Source organism: Xiphophorus hellerii, chromosome 2 (assembly GCF_003331165.1).
Source record: "Xiphophorus hellerii strain 12219 chromosome 2, Xiphophorus_hellerii-4.1, whole genome shotgun sequence".
Lineage (NCBI taxonomy): Eukaryota > Metazoa > Chordata > Actinopteri > Cyprinodontiformes > Poeciliidae > Xiphophorus > Xiphophorus hellerii.
Window position 1 is genome coordinate 2,169,185 of NC_045673.1, and position 25,300 is coordinate 2,194,484.

The following is a 25,300-nucleotide window of genomic DNA, read 5'->3' on the forward strand; positions in this document are numbered from 1 at the left end:
AGAAGGTCAAGAAGTCACAGAAGCACAGAAACTGAAGGCAACCGGCAAATATTTATACATCAAATAGTTAGTTGTTTATTTCCAACTAAACAAATTTGATTAAAAGCCATGTTTTTAGTAAATCTGAATACAAGTAAATATAAGAATATAACCCTTAAGCAGGTATTAGACAAACTTTTCATATTTCTTTATCGATTTGAAGTGAAAACATTCCTAAGTCTACAAAGGAAGTGGAAAAATCCCTTACTGCCTCTTTTTCAACTTCCAGCCTGGAGAAGTTGTCAGTGTGGTAGAGGTTCCAGCTCAGGCCTCCGTTCTGGCCGGGAGCCGCCCTGATGCCTGCTGGGTAGCCGTTCATGCGGCTGGACAGGCCCACCTGTGTGAGGTGATGGAGCTGGGCGCCTGGAGACACACACAGCGCAGCAGAGTTAGCTCACCCGACACTCGGTCCGCAGCGCTGCCTCCAGCTCAGTTCCATGCAATTCACAGAGTCCACAGAGCGGTCAGTCAGCCGAGAGCTTCACTCAGGACGCAAAGGGCCAAAAGACGTTTGTTTTATTTAAATCACGTGGCCATGCAGGAATAAAGTCAGCTCTTGAATAATTTAGCACTGAGACGACGCTTGTCCAGTTGGACAGCTTTGCAGAAAGTCTGACTGCATTAATGTTGGATACATGAAATCGGTAAAATTAGTAAAAGAGGAGAAGCAGGACAGATGTTACTCCAGCATGCTTAACCCAAAATTATTTAAATGATTCTACTAAAGTAGTTATTAACTGTTGCTGCTCAGTAAAACAGCCATACTAACTGTCGCCCTTGGCAACCATGTGTAAAATGCATAAAAATAAAATCTTAATTTATTGCTGTATAATCTCACACTGAAAAATTCTGTCATTTAATTTGAATCATTTTATTCAAAGGGAGAAAATACAGATTTTCTCTGCCGCTCTCTCCTCAGGATTCAGACGCTGCAGAGCGAGACAGAAACAGAAGAACCGTTTCTGACTTGGCAAAACATTTTTGGTTCCCAGAGGTTCAACAATTGGAAATGTTCAACTATTTAATAATTACCTCTAGCAACAATCTCAGAGCCTCTGGAATGGAAACAGGCCCACAGCATCACAGATCTTACACCATGTTTAAAAAAACACTTCATTTTAAAGGAAATGTACAATTAATATTTCCACCAAAGGAGATGATTTATGATGGATAATGATAATGAACAACTGTAACTTGTCCTCAAATGTATTTTCTCCAGAAAACTGTGAAATTTGTATTTTTAAGTATCAGTTCTGCTTTGTTTGTTTTCTAAAATGTAAATTGAAACTTTAAAAGGTTGAAACTGTACAACAGCATCAGTAATTCATGACAGCAGGTGTGTAAATGTGTCGTTTTCAGACCTGCCCCCCTCCCGTACCTGTGGTCCCCCCCACCGGCCGCGGCCTGGCAGACGAGGGCAGCTCCTTGGCGTAAAGCCCCCTGCTGGAGAACAAGCTGTCCGGCTGGAGAGACTCGCTGAGGCCCACGGCTTCTCCTGGTGGCAGGTAGCTGGAGCCAAGGCCCTGCCTGAAGCACAGAAAATCCTTCAGTTACACCAATAATCACACATTTACTGCAGCCAAGGTGTGAATTTACTTCATGTGAAAGAAGTTATGAACTGGTAGAAACTAAAGTCCCCTTTTCACAATACGTGTAAAAATTTTCCAAAATTACAAACAGATGTTTGTGTATTCTGATGATCTCTGGTTAGATCTGATCCATTAAACTCATAAATTAAAGATGATGCTTCTTTTATTATTCATGAGGAGCCAGCTCTGTAGATGCACCAAAGGAAAACATTCAAACTGCTTAAGCAGAGAGGAGATTCCACTGGAAATATCCAACCAGACATCATTTTGGTGTCATAAAATACAGATTAAATTAAAGTTATTGATTTATAGGTGAACTGCTCACCTTGGGGTCAGGCCTTGGATTGCAGGAGAGGAGACACCCAGCTCAGTGAATCTCTAGAGCAGACAAACAAGAAAACACGTTAACTGAGAGTAAACAAACATCTCAGATAGATTTAAACTACTTGAAAATGCTCGGTGTTGCCTATAAGGATGTAGAAAATTCAAGTAAGGCAATGAAACCAGATTTAAATGTCATTTCCAAAATATTTTGTTGAAGATTTTCTTTACTACTTTTGGATTCTGCAAGCCGAACCAGAAAGTAACTTTTTTTGACTCGTGGTTCAGTCAGTCTAATCGGTCGCCAGCTGTGAACCTGTTTGTTCTTGCAGTTCAGCTGCTGTAAAAGATTTAGGAACGCATCGGAAAAGTCTCGTCTAACCAACCGTCCAGAACAATCAGAAACATAAGAGCAACTCAAAAAGATGCTCACACTTCCTGTTTATCACTTTAAAACCACAAACTATAGTGGATCTTATTGGAGTTTTATGCGAGAGATCAACACAAAGTAACACAAAGATGATTGTTTCAATAATCGACTGAACACAAATAGTTTCATCTCTTGTTCTTTAAACTGATGAATGATTTTTTGGGGGGGGCATTTTCTATAATCTATGAACGTTCTTCATCCTGCCAAATGGGATCTAATTCATCCACTATTCTGCTTACAGAAACTGAACTAAATTAGTAAATGTAGTTAGTCACAGTTTATTTAACAACATTATTACTTTTCTACACTAAAGGAAATATGGTTTTACTCTTTTAAAGGAAATCATCTGTTGAAAACAGTTTTTTGATTAAATCAGACTATTTTTGTGCGATAGTTAAATTTCTTTGATGTCTAATACTCAGTCTGATGGATTTATTAGCAGCTCAGTTTCCAGCAGCCACTTACAAATGCCTCATCTTCTCTAAATGCCTCCTACTCATGTAACTCTAGTTGGCAATGAAAGCTTTTATCTGATCCTGTCCTCGCTCTTTAAGCCTAAATATGATCTGAAAGCAGGATATCTACACCATGCATAACTTCTTTGTCTCTCAGCAGTTCCATCCATAAAATAAAATAAAGCATCACCAACATAGATTTTAGCTTACAGCAGTAATTAATGAAGACACTTGTTTTTATACAGCATAATTTCACAGAATGTTTCAGGAGGTTCCTTTACTTTCCCTTCTTTGAGAGGCAAAATGCAGATGAAGCATTTAAAGACTGTAATGCTGCAGGTCTTAAAGAGTGAACTTTATATGGCTGGTAGGGCCGTACGCTCAGCGCTCTCTGGGACCAACAGATGGAGGAATACTTAACTAATTAGTTGGCAAAGAGGAAACGACTTAAGCTGAAGCTGCAGGCTTCATGTTGTGAATGAAAGGACATGAAAGGGAGAGGACATGTCTGCTAGGGCTTGGTTGGTTGCACTTTTAAATAAGGGTCTGAATAGACAGAGAAAAACTTTTATACCAAAATATAGCATCATTACACAAGCTATGGTAATTCAAGGTCCAGACTCGGACCTTGAATCCGAGTCTGGACTAGAAGAAGGCTAGCCGTCTTTCCATCAACATTTTTTATGTGGATTGAAGTATCACGTTAGAAAAGCCTGATGGAAATGGCAAAATTCAAAATAACTTCCTGAATTTCATTAAAAGGTTTTTAAACCTGCTTCAGGTAGTTTTTGGCTTTTTCAGAAAAAGAGTTCATGAGCTTAACGGGAGATGGAAACACGTTTGCAATGAACGCTTTAATCCAGTGGTGGGTTTGCGCCAGAGACACAAAACTCTGAAAAATTTCTATGTCCAAACCTTCAGCATGTAAGAGAGGACTCTCCATTCTCGTGAGGTTCATGCTAGTTAGCTACCTCTACTTCCTGTCTATTACAACATCTGACTGAATCGTGCCTTGTCTAGTCTGGTTGATTCACATTAATTGTTGCTACAAAAAACAATCTGATTGGACGCTGGAAAAGACTACTGTTGTTGTGCTAAAACTAGTTAGCTTATCAGTGAAGCTATTCAAGCTTAAAATAGCATCTCAATGCTAAACATGTAGCAGCAGCACAGATGCTAACGCTAATGTCAGCATCCTGATCCATGAATGATCAGGAGTTCCAGATAAACAGAGGAAAACTAAATGGATAGAAAACTATTTGCACTAATCTGACGATTAAATATAAGAAATATCTTTATGGTTCAGCTCATATGTCTGTTAATTCAATAATTTAGCAGCAAAAAGGCTTTTTGAATTGAAAATATCGCATATTTTGTCTTGTTTCGATTATTTAAGTACAAATCCTGCAATTAATAATTAAGTCCCAACATTAGGCTTAGGATAAGCTTAGATTCATAAATATCAATAATCACTAAAAGTTGGTCAAATAAGCATGATTAAAGCTTTGATTAACATCTGACTACTTACACCAGGAAAAGGAGGCTGGTAGGAGGGGCCCCAGGCCCTGGGGCCCCGGCCTGGAGGGCTGCAGCCCTGGGGGTTGCTGTTGACCCCGGGCAGAGTGATGCCCGCCGTGCTGCTCTGAGACGTGGGCGACACCAGAGCGAAGGCGTCGTCCAGCAGCGAGTGCATCTGCTGCCGCGCCTCCTCGATGGAGGGCTGTGGGGGCAGGTAGGGGGGCGGGGGCGGGGCGTGGGCCGGAGGGGAGGAAGCTGGGCCGAGGAAGACATCATCGGTGGGGGAGGGGCTCCTCTGAGGGGAACCGGGGCCTTGGTCCGGGTCCGACTGGAATCAAAACACCAGACATTAACATGCATATGTTTGAGCGTCAGTAGAAAACTTTAGCAGATGTTAATTATGGTTATTTCTCACCACGTAGGCCACGTTGTTGACCCCAGGGCACTTCCTATAAACGGCGTCGCTGTCTTCAGTGATGAGGTGGTCTTTATCTGCTTCTATCAGGCCTCCATTCAGCTGATCCTTCAATCTCTGCTTTGGAGAGCGCCGCCCACGACTGCTGGGGAGCCAACAGACAAGAGTCCACATGACGTAGAGTCATCCTGCGCCAGCTGGATCAGACAATGATTTCAGACACAATCACTGATCAAAGACATCAGCTCAAACCTTTTCTTGGAATCCATAAAGACGGCCGGAATGGGATTATCTGGATCCAGAATCTTATCGATTTGAGTCTGTGCCTTCTGGTAGATGCGATCCTGCTCCTTTGTGTCGCTGAGGTTGCCGATCATGTCGTCCATTGCAGGGAAATCATAATGACCTTTCCTCTTGGCGCGCAGACGAATCTTGTTACGATGATGTTCAATCTCTGACTTGTGCCTCAACGCTGCCTGGATCTGAAGTTTAGAACCATACAGACATTTCTAATCAATCTTATTGGGATTTTATGTGAAAAAACAAAACAAATGAGCACAAAATGGAAAATGATTCTTGGTTTTCAACATTCATTATAAAAATCTGAAAAGTGTCCCATGCATTTGTAATTAGGCATATGAAAAGGCATCTCGCTAGCTAGGTGGGTGAATGGGAAAGGTGGGTGAGTAATTAGGAAGGTTGGTTGGCAGGTAGGTAGGTTAGTTGATTGGTGGGTTAAGTTGGAAGGAAGGTAGACGGGTACATAGGAAATTTGGTTGGTTGGTTGGTTGGTAAGTAGGTGGATGGCTAGCTACATAGGTTGGTAGGTGGGTAGGTAAGTAAACTGGTTGGTTTGTTGGAAGGTTGTTAGGTAGATAAGTAAGTAGGTAGGTAGGTAGATGGGTGGGCAGGTAGGTAAGGTTTTAGGCAGGTGGATCTTTCTGTCCATCAAGATGAATTTCACCTCCTTGTTCATTTGGTTGGGATCAGACGGTTTGCCGTTGACGGGTTGGCTGTGCAGTGGTGGGACAGGCATTGGCTGCATGGCGATGAGCTGGACTTTGTTGGGAAGTTTGCGGCTCGCATCTGTGGCGCGAGACATCCGGTCGACATGTTCAAAGATAGAGGCTGACGACAGCTGCTCATTTGCAGCACCATTCATAGGTGGTGGACCTGCAGAAAGAAAGGAGGGGAAATATGACCCTGTAGAGCACAGGAATGCTAACTGCTATTGCTAATCTATAAATATTGATTTAAATTAGGGAACAGAAGCTTCAAACACAGATGTGAGCTTTCTATTAAATTGACCAAACTATATTTAAAGCATTATTTTGTAAAAATATTAAATGTAGAGGGAATGTTGCCATGAACTAGCATGGATCTCCATCTACAAAAGCTAAACTTTCCTTCAGACAACAGCATTAACCTTTTTTTGGTGAGGTCTATTGTATCTGCGCAGTGACTGACAGCTCAGCAGACAGTGACGGATGGTGAGAACGAACGGAGCACAGAAACAACTAAAGAAACAAACAGGCAACACACACAGACAGCTGCTGGAGGTCAAGCCTGAGCTCCGTGGGGGAAACACAGAAAATCTTACCAATTCTATTCTTGCCTGTAAACCATGAAGGAAAAGAAAAAGAGTCTTAATGAGATCAAACAAATCAAGAAAAACAAAGTTAAAGATCGCTTTGATAAAAACCTAAAGTCAGGTGTGACACATAGAAGAAAAAAAGACAGAAGAAAGCCTCATTTGATAAATGGATTTTAAAAATTATGCATTTTTCAGTTTCAATGTTTCTTAATGATCTTAAATAACCTGAAATTTTATGCCTGTATGTTGTAGCGTTATGCAAGGCAATAATTGCCCCTAAAGATAATTGATTGACTGGTGGAGGATTGATAAAAGACTTTCTTTGTCTCTAATCATTTTAAAAACAAAAGCAGTTGTTCAGAGGAGCAGGAAACACCCTGATTACAGACTGACTGAACCAAAACAAAGACGTCACACATGAGCTTCACACACCTTCTAACTATAAACACAGTGGAGCTCGTTCTTAGCAGTAACAATGTAGCGAGTATTCCTGTGTGAATGATTCAGCCTGCAGTGTGTGTGTGACGGAGTCTGGCTCCCAAACACACACCCTGCCTGACAAAGCAAGCTTGATTCAATCAACAAGCTGTCAGATAAAGTAAATTCAGCCACTTTGAGTTTCCCCTCCCCATTCCTGCTCTGAACCCTTTTACGCCACAAACATAAACATACAACATCTTTCCTGGTTTTTCTGCTGCTCTCTTCAGTTTTTCTGCGTTCTTCACCGTCTCCTCTGCCCTCAGTCTGGCCCTCTTGTCAATCAGTCCCACCAGCTTTAACTGCTCTTTCTTCATCTGCTTATCTCAGCTCATTTTCCCGTCCATGCCCCTCCCCAACTTGTTCCTCCTCCATGTTTGGAGAAACGTTGCCATGGCCACATGCCATTTAAAACATTGATGGGGGCCTTACGGGTCTGCTTGCTGTCGCTGGGCGTGGCGTGGGCTCTCGGGTTCTCCTCAGTGGGTTCCCGTTCACTGGAGTGGTCACTCACCACTGAGTCACCGTCTGATGGGGAGATCCTGCCCAGAAAACACACGCACAGACTTACATGAATAATACAAGCCACACCAATGTGCTCTAGCGCCATGCATTATCAAAAAACAAGGCCTTCCAGGAAGGTATGAGCCAGGACGTCCAACAAGTCAAAATGGAGTTAAACAGGAATACAGTCGTACAACAATAAAGTGGAAATAATCAAAGAATAAAGTCACAATATTACCAGAATAAAGTCATAAAATTATTAAAGTTGTAATAATAGAAGAATAAAGTCATACAACAGTCGTAATAATATGAGAATAAAGTTGCATAAAAACAAGAAAACATTCAACAACCCTACAGTGAAAATAATAAAAGAATAAAGTCATAATAAAACAAGAATAAAGTAATAATATTCCAAGACTAAAGTTGTAATATCACCAGAATGAAGTCTGGTGGTATAATATAAGAAGAAAGTTGTAATAATATGAGAATAAACATATAATATTATAAATATAGGCTTGTACAACAAACCTCGTAAGAATAAATTCCCAATAATACAAGAGAAAAGACACAATGATATGAGAATAAAGTCATAATATCACCAGAATAAAGTGATTAAATTATGACAATAATGTATTACTATGAGGAGAACTCTTGCATTAAATACACTACAAAATATAAAATAAGGAATGTTTCACATTTTGTGAAGTTAAACTTTGGTATTGCTCTTATAAGTATAGAAATATTTACTCTCTTACCACATCTGCATCAAATCATTATCAGTAATGGATTAAAAAACAATTGATCAAACGACTGAGTTTTCAGAAGAAAGAACCACAGACTGGACGATCAAGTCACCTTAGATCTTGATAACTGTCAGAGCTTTGCTCTTATTAAAACAACTTTTTTTTTCTCAATATTTTTATGATTTTCCTCTGGTAATACTATAAAAGTTTATTAGGATAATATTAAGACGTTATTGTGATGCTAATATGACTTCATTCTTGTAATTTCATTTAAAAAATCTCTTAGTCTTACTAGATCCAAAACTAATAATTGTATTAATTAACCTGCAGAGTATTTTTTTTTTTTTTTGTTATGGTCCTTGTGTAATTAAAACCCGAATCTGCAGCTCAGACAACGTTTAAGAAAACGTTTGTCTGCAGTTAGGCACAGTTTCCCTGCAGTAGCACTGACCTTTCTCGCCTCCGGCCGCCGCGGGACGCCTTGGTGGAGGAGGCGGAGGTTTTGGATTTGGGCGTTGGGACCTCGCCGTTCTCAGATGGACTGAAGCCATCTTTAATGGACTGAGCAAGAGGAGCAGAGCCAGAGCCTGGCAGGGCGGGCTCCTGGATCACCATGACATCATCTTTACTCTGCTGGCCAAGATGGAGTTTGGCAAAATCAAAGCCTTTCACACTGGGAGCCTGTAGCTGAGGAGGAGAGGAGGATGACGTAAACACAGCACGGATAAAGGCGGAAAGAAAAGGCGGAATAATATTCTGAGGTCATTATGGTAGAGCTGCTAAGCTGCTGTGAGCTGGATTGTACTCGCAGGTTAAATGGAGAACAAACAAGTTCCAAGTCAGGATGACACATAAATATTCCAGTAAGACTCTATATTTGCAGCCAAGACAGAAATACAATTTTAGAGCCATAATTAGGTTGACTAACTGAAAGGGTCTGCAGGAGGGAGACAGGCAGACATTAATGAATAAAGAGAGTCTGGCAGTCTGTTAGAAACTGGGGTAAACACAGAACTGACATGGTGGTGGGTGGGGGTTTTGGGGGTGGGGTTATTTCTGTGTAAAGCCCTCAGGACGTTCCAGCAGCACAGGGGTAAAAGGAGAATAGAAGCTCACTGTGTGCTGACAGACAGAGAAACTCTGAGATGAGATGTGGCTACCAGACTAAACACTCTTCTTAGTTCCTAAACATTCAATTGTGCATCTTAAAAATGGTTAATCTTGTGTGACACTGCTAATCCCAAGAGAGGATATTTGTGTGAATGCTTCTGTGTGATGCTTATTACGCAACATGTAAGACAGCAATCTGCAAGAGGAAAAGGATTGCAGCCAAATGTTCTGATCTTTAAAATCCTCACCTGTTGGCCTCCTTTGACTAAAACCTGCTGAAAGACAATAGATACTGTTTTTTTATTTAGTAGAAACTTCAGCCTAAAATATTCATGTATACAAAAACATTTCCAAGCATATTTGATTGCAATGGGTTAATGATAAACAGCGACACTTGTTTTGAAACATCAATATTTTTCTGCCGTATTAGATTTAAAAACCTAAAATCTACTGTAAATTATTATATAATATAAATGGGTGATTAACTTTACATTTCCTCAACTTGAAAAATAATTATCAAATGCAAATAATATATTTTAGATTATAAGCCTTTAAAGGACAGTAAGTTTACAAATGTTGCAGTTGCTGCGCGTCTCATCCGAGCTGATCCCAAAACACTCTCACGATTTCCAGCAATAACTTCTCCAACTTTCCGAAACATATCTGCTTGTTGGGAAAATACAAACTAAAATATTTCACTTGCTAAAACAGTAGTGTACTTTTTATGTAGTAGGATGTGAAAAAAGTGAAAGAGTAAAACAGAGATCATGTTTGAGCAGCTTTGAGTTTACTGTTTCTGTTTATGCTGACGAAAAGGTCTGGTCGTAGCGTGAAAAGTCAAGTTGTGTGTTTTGGGCCACAGACAGACACGAATTAACATGAATGTCATTTTGCAATAATTAGAGAATTTTTGCTTTCAGTTTCCATTAAAACAAATATGATAATGCTGAAACATTTCTCTAAACACAGAGGCTGTCTTAGGGTGAAAACGTCTCATGCCTCACCTACAACAGATCACACACTGCATCTGCTACTGCACAACACACAACCTACACACTAACAACAAATCACAATCGGCTGCTAACAACACACCACAGTCCACACACGTCCAGCACTACAGTTCTGCTGTGGACTAGATGAGAGGATCCAGGACCCAAACAACCACTGGCCTCCATGTACCTTCTCCTTGGCTCTCCTCCCTTTAGACTCAACTTTCCTCTCTTCTGTTTTTACTCCTGATGGTTTAGTCGGCACAGCTCTGATCCTTTCTAGCTGTTGCTCTTCAGATGTCATATTTTTCATTTTGAACTTCTTATTTTCATCCTCTTCCTCCTCATCCTCTTCTTCGTCATAATTATCTTCTTCTTCTTCTTCTGTTTCTTCTTCTTCTTCCTCTTCTTCTTCTTCCTCTTCATCACTGCTCATATTTTGTCTAGTCTTGGGAAGAGCTACTGGTTTCTAAACAGAAGCAATGATGGACAGAATGAATGGTTCCATGTTGAATATTTTTCTCCACCAGGTAATAATTTAAACCTCCAAAACTTGAACAACAACCAGATTCTGTCCAATAAAATACATCTATCACCTTTCTAATTCAAGATGTGTAAATACACATACAGTCATGTGAGTAAATTAGGACACTCTATGGCAGACTGGACATATATTTATGAAAAATTCCAGTGACATGAATAAAAAGTATATAAAAAATTGTCTTTTGCTAGAAGCAATTTCTGTCAGGTCATAAATTAGGACAACCCATGTTAACTCTGTCCTAAAATGACTGCAATCACACCTACAGGTGAATCACAGCAGGTGTGCTCGATTAAAACATCATTACTCAGCATTTTGAAGGATGTTTGCCCCGTTAAAAACCAGAAACATCGAGCTTGGTGCTCCTCACTCTTAAAGTGAAAGTGGTGAGATTCAAAAAGCTGTCTAATGTTGGCTTATGAGTGTAGTTAGGGATTTAAAGAGTTTCTAAAGAACATAAAATGAACTGTTTTATGGTATAGAAATAGTCTAAAAGAAGTGGAGGACATTCAAAACGTTAGCTAAAATGCAGAGGTTTGACTGTCCAAAGAAATATAGTCTAACAGCAGCCCACAATTTGCTAAAGAAAACGGAAGATGTGCAAAGAAGAAACATTTCCTCTGAGGAAAACATGGAGGTCCAAAGACAAAACGTTCCTAGCTTTTCCTCAACTAGAAAATAAAATTATCTTGATATATTTTGCTTAATGAGAAAAAAGTTGGATTTATGTTGTTAAAGTGACATAAAATCACTTTGTTTTCTTATTGATAACATCAATATGAAAGCATTTCTAAAAGAACTAAATATTCAATGGGTGTCCTAATTTTTTAACATGACTGTATTCAACAACATAAACCACAATCACACACAAACTGTCTGACTACATAATCTACAAACCACCAGACACTACTCTGTACCTTCCCCCTTTTAACTTCCAGCTCCTCATCTTCTTCTTCCTCCTCCTCTTCCTCATACTCCCCCTCTTCATCCTCACTAAACTCAATATCCCTTTTAGTCGGAGGGCGCGGCCGGTGAAGGGAAGCTCCTGATTCACTGAATGAAGTGGTGGACTGAGAGAAGAGCAGTGAGGATGAGTGACAGGCGATGAGTAGAAAAGACGAGGCTGTGCTCTAACCAGTCAGAGCATCTGCTCAGACTTTTCACAATAAAAGCACAGTTTAAATCAGAAAAACAGCAAGCTGCAGCTGCAGACATTCAGTCAGAGTTGGAATAAATAAGCTGTGTGGTTCCCCGAGGAAAACTATAACATCAGTAACATTATAAAAACAAACAAAGGAGCTTTTGATCAAAATGATGCTATAAACTAGGCAGGAGAACAAAATTTTTATATTTTTCTGGTTATTTCTGAGATTATGACATTGAATATAAGGGACTGAAAGAAATAATAATAATAAAAACCTTTTAAATGTGATACAATTTTATACATCCTTGTTGAAGAACAAGAAGGAGAAAACTGATCTAAATTGTTACAGATAAAAATAAGGAAACAGGAAAATTAATCTGAAAAGAAATAAATACCAGCAGAAGTAATTTGCCTTTTAGAGTAACACGAGGAGAAGTAATAATTCTCTGTAATAAAATTATTAGAGCTCTGCTCCTGCTGCATATTCATTACAAAGACAGATAGAGCTAATTTATCAGCAGCTCCTTCAAGTGACCATTAGTCACATTTCTTTCAGGCTTTATCTTCTTCAGACACTGCATAACTTGCTGTGGCTCAAATTAAAGGTTTACCCTGAATAAAGCATGGTTAATAATTAAAAGCTTTTCCCCATTACTAATGTAATTTATTCAATCCAAATGAAACACAAACAAACTTGTTAGAAAAAAAGGAAACAATGGAAAAGCAGCAACAACTTGGCTGCATTAGTAAGAACACCATTTAAATAATATTATTGATCCAGTTTCAGCATTATTAGTAGAATATTCATCATCCAGACTTTGGATGGATGAATGGATGTTGGATGCATTCATCCAATATCCATCCATCCAACATATATAGATGTTGGATGGGTCAACATACAATACAGACCAAAAGTTTGGACACACCTTCTCAAAGTGTGTCCAAACTTTTGGTCTGTACTGTATATGGATGGATCTATATACCCATATATACATCTATCCATCCAAGTAGGATGGATGGATGTTGGATGTACCTTCTGCCGGATGGTTGTCAGGTGGGTGGATAATAGACGAATGGATGGATGTTGGATGTTTGGATGGCTGTTGGATATCTGGATGGATGTTGGATGTATAATTGGATGGATGGATGGTTGTCAGGTGGATGTTGGATGGATGTTGGATGTACCTTCTGCCTCTGCTGGATGGTTGTCATGGCGTCCGGCTGGAACTCCAGCTTGTCGGTCCGGCAGAGCTTCCAGTAGAGGATGGAGATGATGATGACAACGACGAGCAGCGGAACCACCACGCCGATGACGATCCACATGTTGCTGTTCTCTGAGTCGGAGGGGGAGGACGCCAGTTTCTCTACAGCTGGAAGCAAACACCAGCAGAGCGACAGGATGACACATGGCGCTTTAACACCAACCATGGTAATCTGGAACAGAGAGGATACTCACGCTGAGCCAGAACGCCCTGCACACGGTAGCCCAGGATAATGGCGGCCCTTTGAACATCCAGGCTGTTCAGCAGGTTGGCGGTTTGGACAGCAGGCATCCTCTGACCATTATGACCCTCCACAAAATACACCATCTCTGCTGGATTGTCGGCACCCTCCAGCCGGCTCACACTCAAAACCTGACAGAGGAGACATGCAGCGATTTCAGCCTCGACTCAAGAAAAACGTGGACTTATATAAAATGTGGTTTTTGTTCTAATAAAAGCAAGTGAATTTGCATATTAGCTGAATATTTAGCTCTGGGCTGCATTTAGCTAGCTCAGAGCTAAATATTTAGCTTAAGCTAAATAGATAGCTTGCTAATGTTAACTGAATATGTAGCTTCATACTAAATATTTAGTTATATTAAAGCTAAAAATCCATTTCAGACTTAAATAACTTGATAATAAAATATTTAATTTGGAGCTAAACGCTCCAAATTAAATATTTAGCTTTAAACTAAATATTTAGCTATCTCAGACCTAATTATAACTTTTAAGTTAAATTGTTAGCTTGCCAAATGAATATTTAGATTCAAATAAAAAAAATTGCTTACAAATTAAATATTCAATTTGAAACTATGATATTTGCAAATAAACAAACACTGAAAATATGATTTTGAAAAATTTTCATTTTGTGCGTACGACAGTCTAAATAACCCAAATTATTGCTGTTAATTTTTGACTGTGTAAGTCTACAAATGTCTCTCTATTGTTTCTTCATCTTCTTCATGTTGTGAGAAGAGTCGATGTTTCCTAAACTGTACTTCCTTCCCTTGAGTTTTTAACCACGTCAGACGGGTTTTGACATACTTTTAGCTGGATTGCAAGAAAATATACAGCAGCTTAAGGAAAAGGGACGTTGCTAAATAGAGTATAATTGTCTGGTTTCTATTCTACACAAACCGATCAGCACTCATAATGACATAGTTATCCTTTCACTTAGTTTCAGTAATTACCTCATTAAATGTTTTTTATGTCTTTTCCCTCAAATGCTACCATATTTCTTTTTATCTGTAGTTATTTTAAGCTTTAAGTATCAGTGCAGACCACAGTGAGCTTCACCACCAACCCTGCAGTGTAATTAAGAAGTTAGAATTTGTTTTGTTACAAATATTTCCACTTTCAAACACAAGCAGCTGGAAAGAAGAGCTTCCAGAAGCAACCGAGCTATTCAGGGACGCAGCCTGCTCTCTAAATTAAGAATGGAATATCTGATGAAGATCCTAACGAGCAATGTGTCACAACTGCTGTGGGAAAGAATTACTTTATAATGAAGAAGGCAGTGCCTCATTGTCAGTGAAACACAGCAACTCTGAGGAGTCGAGAATTCGTTTGAAGGCAGAAAGTAAAACTCAAAAGATTTGGACACAGCATACTTTAGCAGGATGCTATAAACCCTCAAAGGAACGTTTGAGCAAACTGAACAGTAATCTTTATTTTATGTCTGGACAAATGTTACCTTTTAAAAATGGTTTAATACATTTACTGCTGTTGCACAAAGTCCAAGATAATGTAATATACCATCTCATCTATCAATTAAAGCTTTGTCCGGTTTTTTATTATTTTTATTATGAGAATAAAGAATAAAATTATTCCCAGAGTGCATTGATAATTCATCCAGGAGGGGACAGGAGAACCCAGAACAACATCTGAAGCTCACTGACTAAGTTAAGTCAGATTAAGCAAGACTTTTGGAAAAATATTCTGCGGACTGACAAGACAAAAGTCTAACATTTTGGAAGATGTGTGTCCAGTTCCATCTGGTGTAAAACTAAGAGTATTTCAGAAAAGAACAACATTTAACCTATGGTCAAACATGGTGGAGGTGGTGTGGTGATCTGGTGCTGCTTTGCTGCTTTAGGACCAGGCCAACTCAACATCATTAAAGCAACTCAGGATAATGTTGGGCAGTCAGTTTGTAACCTTAAGTCTGAGCAAATTTGGCTGCTGACCCATAATGGTGTCGAATGACCTTGAACTGGTTGTTCATACAGGAAAATGTGGTTGAACTAAAACATTTCTTCAATAAAGGTGTCTCAACATTCCTCCATGGAGATGTAAAAGATTTATTGGTGGCAAAGGTGACAACTTTGAAAAATGCATTAAATATTTACCTATGCTTGCCATCAACAGAAGCCTCCTAGGGGGCAAATACGTATCTGATTAGATCGGTCACTGTTTAAATGATCCCCACATTATTTTCTTTATTTGTGTGAGTGGGGGTGTGTGTGCGTGTGTGTGATTCTCCCGCTCGGCGCCCTCAGGCTCTGCTGCTGTCTGTGGAACAGGAAAGACTGACGCTCAGGTCGTGTCTGGGCAGGCGACCTCATGCAGAGTCAGTTCTAGTTCATGCACAGCTATTAGAGTGGAAAGAGGTCAGCATGAATGTGTGTATTATTGCCCCGCCGTCCCCCTCTAGTCTCCTCTTTTATCTGCTCAGAAAGCCTCATCAGGTATTTTCATGGGTGACAACACTACGCCTATTCTGTCATGGTAGATCAGGGCATCTGTCTGACACACAGGATGTGAATTAGTGTGCAAAAAAACACTAAGAGACGGTCAGCTTTACACACAGTCCAGCAGTCCAGTGCTGGACTGTGTGGATGGTCAGGCAAGTTCAGAACAATATTAATTAAATAGATTTAAATTCTCTGTTTAATTATCAGGTTGAATTAGGATCATTTCTGAAGCAGAATGTTTGAAATTATTACTCCGACATCCACATTATGAACTCAGATTTTATAAAGTCAAGTAAAAATATTCCTCATAACACGTCCCTTTTATCTCCGTTTGTGGCATTCACTGATTCTAAGTTTCTTTAATCTTTCATGTCTTTGAATCCCACCGCATTAAAGCCGCTACTTTACCAAAATAGACAACTCTTAATCATCTGAACCGAAGGATCCAGACTGAGAAAGAGACAAAATGAATAATTGATCTGCTGTTAGCAGGTCTGTGGCTCTCCCCAGCCGGCGAGTGAAAAAACGAGGAAAAGCGACAGAAATCTGAACCCCGTTAGGTGGAGGTTGTTAAGTGGCTTGTCTCCTGGGTAAATGGGATGCTGTTGCCATGGAGAAAAAAGCCACATCCTGCCCCCCTTTGGAGATGAGATGAGCAGGTGCAGAGAGGACCCACAAAAGATGAAGCTTGATTAGTAAAGCAGTAAGGTTTTCACTGGTTACTGCAACTCACATAATGAGTCTGTAGTCCGTCCCAGCACTCAGAGTCTCTACCGTTTATAAAGACATTAAAAGTAAACAGAGGCATGAATCTAAAATATTTAGGAAGGCTTCTGTTAGCTTAAGCATCCAGTTGCAGAGTTGATGTGTGTGCGTGTGTTGGCGTGGGTGTACGTGTGTGTGCATGCACGTGTGGGGGTGTGTGTGCCCATGTTTTGGTTTAGCGTGGAATAAATGTGTGTTTCCACTGCAGGATCTGTTTCCAGGAACCAGGGCTGCTTTCTGGGGCAACTATTTACCCCCATTAGTTTCCACTGCATCTATCAGGGTGAAAACAAGAGAACCAGACAGACATTTACCCCAGAAAAATCCCCTGGTATTGAGGTATTATGTCTTAATTTACCTTAAACTATTAGGTGGAGGTTTTCTTTGTTTTTCGTTTTGTTGGACAGAGTACCAAGCATTTCTGATTTGTTAATTTTTAATACATTTACTGCAGTTTAGACTCATCTGGTAATGATTTCTGTTAACAGTCAGATTGAATAGCTGACATTTCTTTTACAACTGCCCAGTTATTGTAAACTTTAGGATTTTAAATCATTTCTGTTCTGAGGCACAAATAAACTCTAACACAGTGCTCTTGGATCATTAAAGGGGGCATTATGAATTTTCCAGGCACATAATATCATTTTAAAGCATAATAAAGTGCCATAAAAAATCTAAGTGTGTATGTTTTTGAAGAGAGAATAACATTATAACATGATACAAATCTAAAAAAAAATAGTCAATTTCACATACTTTAAGATTTGAAGTTAGGAAGCAAGCTGCTGCTCCATTTGTGATTTATCCTCAAATGGGACACATTGCACGAGATTTAAATAATAAAACCTGCTAATGTTACAAACTTCCTTTGATTTTTATATGATTTTATATCTGTTGCAGAGTGTCATCACTGTGAAATAATCCCAAATTGGAGAACACTATGGTTTAATCTAGGCCAGCGAGTTTTTGTTCTCCCATCATTTAAAAACAACTAGACGTATGCACAATATTAATAAAATGAGTTACTTACAGCTTTAAGAGGACTTTTGTTGTGACTTTATATAAGTTATAAAGTGTAACTGCTGTCAGGAGATTTGTTGGTGAAACCTATTACATATTGTTTGTTGTTTCTAGATTTTCTTATTAAAAATCTACAAATACATAAAGTTACAGCAGATTTAAGCTCATGTTTTTTCCTCTAACGTTCTGAATGAGTGCAAAGGTGCGCTACCTGTACGCTGCTGTTGCCAACAGTGGTTGCTCTTTTGACCCGTCTGACTTGTCCCATTGCTTCCCCGAGCAACAAGGCCACTCTGCGCTCCATGTTGGCTTGAAAGGTCCGTTCGCTCATTTTCTTGTCCAGAACACCCAGGAGAACTATAAACACACCAATCGTAAGTCATTTCAATCATGATTGTTTTCAGTTTATTGACTGGAGCAGAACCTGGAACTGTTGTACCTGTTCTAACCCAGGAGGAGCGAAGCAGCTGACTGGTGTTCAGCTCTGGATAATGGAAAGCTGAAGGAAAAAGAAATAAGCATTAATGATCCAGCGGGGAATAAAAGCAGAATTATTTTTCCACATTTTAGTACTCACGCTCTGCAATCTGCAGCACAGGGAAACCAATGTAGTAGCTAAACTCTACCATTGTGAGCTTCATTAGTGCGTTGCTGACCTTCGACCCCATAAGATAACCCCGAGAACCACTGACAGTGAAGGTGATGTCTACTGGTTGCCTCGTCAGCTGTTTTTCCCCATATCTGTTTGTAGCCGTAGTGATGTTTAGAATCTGAAACAAGCAACAAAATGCAAAAATTGTGAGCGCAAGACATTTTGTCTTTTAGAGAGCAACAGAAAAATTCCCATTATGACATAGTTCGTTTTAGAAAAAGGAAGAAACAGAACTTAGCAGTGTGGATATGAATAGTTACAAATCCTATATTTGTTTTAAGAGGTTCACAAAAAGCACTAAAGATCAATAGGCTCACGATTAAAACAAAAGAATCCTAAAAATCCGATGTTAGAAAACTTAAATATACTTCCATAAACAGAGTGCTGCTGTGTGACGTCTATGTTATCTTTCTATGCAATCGGTTCGTTTTAATAGTCATAAACTGTTCGCACATCAGTCTGATTGCGGTTGCATTTGTTTAGTAACATGAACGACTACGCAAAAAAAAAAAAAAAATCAGATTTCAGCAAAAAATCTGAATTGAGCATCAAGACCTTCATAAACTCAGCTATTAAGAACACTGATTAATAAAGAGAGCCAGTCAATACACAAAAAACACAGCCGAGTATTGATTCAATAATTTAAAATACCCAGAAGCAGTGAAAAATAATAATTTAAAATAGAACAAGTGTCTTGATGAAATGGCTTTGAATCAGTGTCACTGTGCCTGAAACTTCTGATAGACTAATATTCAATCACACTTAATAATAATAATCTAGAATGTCCCTGCTCAAGGGGGCAGTATGCTGAAATAGAACTTGCAATTAACTTGATTATTATTTTTAATTGAGTCTCACCACTTTAAAATTAATAAACAATAAGAAAAAAGATCATAAAGCTAAATTTTCTCCAAAAGGTTTAACAGACAGTTGTGAGCCTTCATAAAGTTCTACCCTAAATGATCACTCACATGGATGGTGAAGTTGGTTGATTCCTTCGACCGACGCCGTACTTCTGCAAAAGCCATGATCAAACCTTTCTCCACGCTCTCAAAGAAGCTGCAGTATCGCATGTCAACGTGACCCGGGATAAACTGCAACACTGCAGCAGAGGAGTCACCGGGAGACTCAGATAAAACGTCTGCGGCAGCTTCATAAGAAGATTTAAGGAGATGAAAATGCACCTGTGTGGACTTGGTACTTCTGGTCCGGTGTCGTTTGGTTAGGGGACACATACAGGAAGCGCCGGGCGGACCTTCGCAAAGCGTTGATGACAGATATGGCTGTGTACACAACTGGACCTGACACCACCCGGAAGACGAACTGTGGAGGAGGGCTAACAACCTTTACAGTAAATATAAAAAGAGAATCACTTACAGTGATGAGAAAAGGTATTTAACTCTTTGTAGGTTAATATCAGACGGAGATCAATAATATTGAATATATATAAACACCTACAAACACATTTGTCAGATAATTACCAGAATATGAAGGGAAAATGGGAGCTGGAAGCAAATACAATTATCAAAGATATGAAATGGGAAGAGGTTTGTGGTAAGGGGTCATAAAATTATAAAGGATTTGAGTTGGAAATGAGTTGTTTTTTTTTACAGCTAACAATGAAAAAAAAACTAAAACTGATTCATGTTGGAGTGACTACAAACAAATTGGTAACTATTTGCATATTTTCTGGGATTGCCCACTCTTAAAATCTTACTTACAAGGGATCTAAGGAGAAATTCAAACCATATTAAAGTTCAAATTGCCACTTGTCCCCAAATATTATATCTTGAGGTTGAGCCCATAGGGTGGAGTTGGATAAAAAGAAAGTTCAAACACTCCAAATCTGCTTAATGGTGGGATTGTAAATAATAATGAGCTCTTGGCCCAAAACGCTACCTCCCACACTTCAATGGTTTAAAAAATGTCTACATGATGGAATAAAGTAGACTTGTTTATCGACTTGTCATTTACCACTTTGTTTGGCCATAACTATTTGCTGTCTTCACTTGATATATTGATACTTTTTGATTTTTATTCACCACTAGTTTGTGGAATGTGAACCAATACTGTGGAAAATGTACACTTAAAAATTGTAGTTGGGTCAAAAACAAAAATGTTTTTGAATGTAGTACTTGCAAAGTTGCTATTTATTCGTTTTGTAATGACAGATAACAATTTTACCTGCAGCTCCACTGACTTGTTAAATTCCACTTTCAGAATGTCTCTCACTTGAGATTTGGCAAATCCAACAGTCACCCCAGACTGGAAACCTTGCACAAAGCAGAAGTTTGAGGTTGTAGTCTCTCATATATGGATATTTATTTAAACTTTACACATTAATAACAGCTAGGGTGAAAACAGACTTCAGACTTACCAGCCTTTGTTAAATAAGCAGGGTGGTCAACATTGCAGAGGTACTGTCTTGATGTAGTTGATGGAGCTGTGGTTGTTTTGCTGGTAGTAGTGGTGATGCTAACACTAGTTGAGGTTTCAGCGGTGGCAGAAGATCTGGTTGTTGCCTGATGAGGGGTATTTGTGGCAGCTGGATTTGTGGTTGCCGCAGCAGTAATAATTTCACTGCTCGTTGGGTTTGTGACCACTGTGGTTAGGTTATCCGCTCCGTCTTCCTCCATCACGCTCTGATCACCAAACATAACCGGAGGAACCAGAGTAACATTGTAAGACATGGATTCATTTGAAACTAGAGTCATATCGCCGGCTTGTTCAGTTGCAAATGAGTCTTGGGACATTAGGTCAGTTGCAATGGCAGTGGTGTTTTCAGGGGGTTCAGGAGAGAAGGCTACAGTTGCAGTTATGATGGGAGTAATGAGTGTAGGGCCGTCATCGAATGATTCTGTAACAAACCAATGGACATCTGTCAGAGAAGAAGACGACGCTAAATCTTCTGGTAGCAGAGATGTTGCACTTGGATGTAAAACTTCTGCTAAAGCAGAATCAATATCTATGGTGAGCGTATGTGTAAACCAGCCTGTGGTGGAAACTGGACCACCCCATACAGAAGAAGAGGGATCTAAGACGTAGGTTGGGATGATGGAAGGAACAAGAAAAGACTCAGAAGCATTGCTCAGCTGGGGAGTAATCTCTGTGGTAACTATTGTAGTTGATTCATAATGAGGCCCAAACCCTGACAGATCGCTGGAGGACTCACCCTCTGTCAGATTACCATCAGTGATGACGTCTGTGGAGGGTGGAGCCATTGTAGCATTGAGGGATATCTCAGTGACATTCTGCCTGTACTCTGCTCCAGTTTCTGAAGCATTGCTGTCCTTCGTCAGCTGAGTGGTGTAATACTCTAAGCTGTTCATGTCAGGCAAGAGGACATCTGTTGGTCGAATTGTGAAGGCATCTCCCCAGTCAATGTCTGATACATCAGGTGCATCTGTTCCAGCTACATCAGTTGGCTGCAGTAAATTGGAAACCTTTGTAGAAAGGGAGGATGGATAAATGGATTGATGTGGAGGAACGGTGAGGTGTGGAGTCATGAGGCTGGAAGAAGATGAGACATAACCAGGGTGCCTGGAGGAAGGCGATATGCCCACTCTGGAAGGAAAGGATGTGTCGTACATTTCCGTGTCATCCTCCATATCGTATGGGTCTGAGAGAACTTTAGTAACCAGAGAGTAATCATCATTATCCGTGTTGAAGAAGGACATTGTTTCCAAGTAGTCTCCAGAACCCCAGTCCACATTCATGGTGTTGGTAGGGTAGAAGTCCTCTGAAGGCACCTGGTTAGGGTCAGAAAAAACCAACGAGGATTGGGGGGTGATGAAAGGCACATGGTAGCCAGGAGCCATGATCTCGTCTAAGCTGGATAGTTTGTTCATGTTCCGTTCAGATTTGTTCTGCACTATCTGGCGGCTTGAAGCAACCTTTTGACTTTCAGACTCAGACAAAGCTAGTTCAGGAGGTTCAAGAGGTGGGTTGGCCACTGAGGTCATGACTGACTGCAGTTGTTTTAATGTCCCATTCTGCACCAGGCTTGAAGTTGTTTCTTCTTCATGATTAAGACCTTGATGAAATGTTGATTTTCTCAAAGCAGAAGGATTTAAGGTTGTCAGAGACGCATTAGACTGGGGTAGTTGCTTCCATTGCTTGGAATATAGAGAAAAATTATATTCCTGTTTGTGAGGATTAGTCCTAACCCCCCTCTTTTCAGTGGAGCTTGTAGCTGATGCCTCAAATCCCTGGGGAAGTCCAGTGGGGCTTAATGGTGGAGTTGTTCGAACGCCTGTCTCCTCTGCATAGACATTCCCTGGCACTACAGATTTAGAGTTTTCAGAAGCATCATGCCCTGATTTAAAAAGCTCGCTGTCAGCAGTTCTTGCTTTGGAAACTGGTTCAGGGATGGAGAGCAGGGCACTGAGTGACTCCGGATTCTTAAAGGCAGTATAATGCGAGTCTGGTAAGGTGGACGGTGATGATCTTGTTATCTTTGGAACCACTCCAAGAACTTCGACAGGGGAGGTGTGTGAGTCCAACAGAGACTCGTCTGCAAAGGAACACAGATAGTGCTTCAGTCTGGAGGAAAGTAAACCTTTGAATGCTGGAGTATTATCAAAGTATCACAAAAACTGACACAATAAAACATGTCCTACATCAAAAATCAGATGAGGCATTTGTTCTTTATTTACATTTACAGCAATTGTTTAAAAAAAATCTGAAGATATTAAATTAGAAATCCACAATGAAGTTTTTCCAATACTGAATCAACAACAAGTCCCCCAAAATAGTTAGCTTTTTAAAAACAAAGCTTATGGTCATAAAAAAGAATGAATAACTAAAACAGTGAGAAATGGAAGGCTGCTGCCAATTTACATTACATATAAAATGTACAGTAACAGTCAGCATCGTTTAAAGACAACAAAGTAAATCTTCTAGTGTGGCCCTCTCAAAAACAAAGAAAGGAGAACCAAAAGGTAAATAAATCTTACATATTCTTTCTCTCACAATTTTGGCTTTTAGCGAATGGAAATGATGTTGGTGATTCCAACTAACCTGAAATGAGATAAAGTTGTCTGGTTTAACTTTTAACACTAAATCAAACATAATTTCCTTTCGGAAGGGCCTCAGTTACACTGCTCTGATACAGACATGTTAAAAATAGCTTCGTGAGAGGAAATAGATCATAAATAATTCATAGAGATACATTATAGGCCTTTTTACAATACCATCTATGTGAAAGAGCTTATCGTGATTATGTGGTGATGCTGTATTTGTTTGTACCGGAAATCTTCAAAACAAACGTCTTCAAAAGAAACTGAAAAACAAAAACAACATGAATGCTTATAGTGAACTTTAAAGGCACAATTTTTGTTTTTGCTTGACGTTTCCATTAAAATCTAAACTGCCGTCTGCTGCTGCTCTCTGTAGTGTGGAAACAGACTCTGAGGATATTTTAATACTAACAAGAGAAAGCAGATCACCTATAAAAACATCAGAACAATTGATAAAAACTTCTACTGCATCATTTCATACAATCAGAAAGTGGCTGACTTTTCCCTAAAGAAAACTCCCGGCTTAATTATAACCTACATTGGCACCTTAATCAAGTCAGCATGCCCCTTTAGCAAAACCCGCCTGGAAGGACTTGGGAAACATCCAGGGTTTCTGTTCAAACGCTTTGCTGCTGTGCCAAGTGTTTGAAAGCAGCACACAGATGGGTATACACACACAAGTTCATATTTCTACCCATACTAGGACTTTGTATTGACTTCTTCTCACTTTATTTACTACAATTATGCCTACCCCAAACACTTAACTTAACCCAAACCATTAGCAGTTTATTCCGAACCCTAACCTTGAAAAAACTTAATTTACACCATACCTCTAAACCTAACCCTTGACCCCAAAAAGCAGGGTTAACTGCTTGGCTGCTTTACAACCAGGCTTTAGTCCCTATAATGCCCATCGGTCTTCAGATGGTGAGTAAATGTGCCAGAGACGTTCCTAAATAGAATTGCTAAACCAGTAGAGACATACACACACATCCACACAGAAAACATACAGGGAACAAAATAAAGTGATTATCCTTCAATGCAATGAAAACCATATAAATGAGAATAACAACATCTGCTAACCTGCTTCAAAAAGAACCAAAGACAAAGGAAGAAAAGGCTACTCTGATGCACCATGATCTTTCTACAGGCTCTTAAAGAGGACCTATCATGCTAAATTCTTTTTTTTTTACACATTTCTGTACTTCCATTTGGGTTTCTACTGCTTCTAGAAACAGTTCAAGCACACACACAAAAAAAAGTTAACGTTTTTTGGCATCTTGAAAGCCTCCCTATTATGACGTCACAATCGGCAGGAAGTACCCTTCACCTAGCAACCCAAGTTTTGCTCCGATCCATTCATGATTGGAAGACAAGCATGGTTGGTCAACTGGTTATCTACAGGAAAAGACAACTGTCTTGTTTTTGACTTAGCATTCAGAAACCACTGCTACCTCCTTGTTGGTTGTGCAGGAGGTTCTACTTCTGGGTCTGACTCAGGGTCAACGTGCATCATTTTACCATTGTGCATCTGTCTGCTGCTCTTTTATGTGAATAAAGTTTAAATAACAAGTTGGGGGGTGTAACTAGTAACAGCTTATTTGCATAAAAGTGATAGAGCACAAAAAGTTAATTATTTAAATAATGTGTGGTTGAATGGTTGTTGCAGAAACACACATGGTTTCTAACAATGATTGTAACCATTTATGTGGCTGAAAACTGCATAAAAACTAAACAAAGAGGGTCCGACTCGTGCAGGAGATCGCTGATGTCTGAGGTCAAGCTGCTGCTCATGACCCCAAAATGTCAGCTCTTGTAAAACACGCCCCAACGGCCACAAAGGCTTTTATCAGCAGTCACCTTTTGAGACAACAAAGCTTGGGTGAAAGGACGACAAAAATAGCCACCTAATTGAGATAATTGTGATTAGTGGACGGCGATGGATGATAATAATGACTGAAGTAAGGATGAAAACAGTGACACGGGCAATTACAGATTAGAGAAAGGATGTACCTTTTACTACA

General features: G+C 39.6%; 1 protein-coding gene across 3 annotated transcripts in view; it reads right to left on the reverse strand.

Moving 5' to 3' along the window:
- LOC116733241 (UPF0606 protein KIAA1549) overlaps positions 1 to 25,300 on the reverse strand; it is a 37,603-nt gene that overhangs the window by 2,524 nt on the left and 9,779 nt on the right. Inside the window, exons 3-21 of one of the 3 annotated variants that reach the window (XM_032584030.1) lie at positions 20,636 to 22,771; positions 20,443 to 20,531; positions 19,443 to 19,602; positions 19,230 to 19,360; positions 18,184 to 18,376; positions 18,046 to 18,105; positions 17,818 to 17,963; positions 13,326 to 13,503; positions 13,055 to 13,239; positions 8,537 to 8,772; positions 7,271 to 7,380; positions 6,368 to 6,382; positions 5,732 to 5,940; positions 5,020 to 5,249; positions 4,768 to 4,912; positions 4,363 to 4,680; positions 1,954 to 2,006; positions 1,418 to 1,566; positions 248 to 402 (exon numbers count right to left, since the gene is read on the reverse strand). In XM_032584030.1, the coding sequence (XP_032439921.1) occupies positions 248 to 402; positions 1,418 to 1,566; positions 1,954 to 2,006; positions 4,363 to 4,680; positions 4,768 to 4,912; positions 5,020 to 5,249; positions 5,732 to 5,940; positions 6,368 to 6,382; positions 7,271 to 7,380; positions 8,537 to 8,772; positions 13,055 to 13,239; positions 13,326 to 13,503; positions 17,818 to 17,963; positions 18,046 to 18,105; positions 18,184 to 18,376; positions 19,230 to 19,360; positions 19,443 to 19,602; positions 20,443 to 20,531; positions 20,636 to 22,771 (4,898 nt within the window). Of the gene's footprint in view, positions 1 to 247; positions 403 to 1,417; positions 1,567 to 1,953; positions 2,007 to 4,362; positions 4,681 to 4,767; positions 4,913 to 5,019; positions 5,250 to 5,731; positions 5,941 to 6,367; positions 6,383 to 7,270; positions 7,381 to 8,536; positions 8,773 to 9,443; positions 9,471 to 13,054; positions 13,240 to 13,325; positions 13,504 to 17,817; positions 17,964 to 18,045; positions 18,106 to 18,183; positions 18,377 to 19,229; positions 19,361 to 19,442; positions 19,603 to 20,442; positions 20,532 to 20,635; positions 22,772 to 25,300 lie in introns of all 3 variants that reach the window. The other 2 variants (XM_032584024.1, XM_032584039.1) reach the window with 2 other exon arrangements.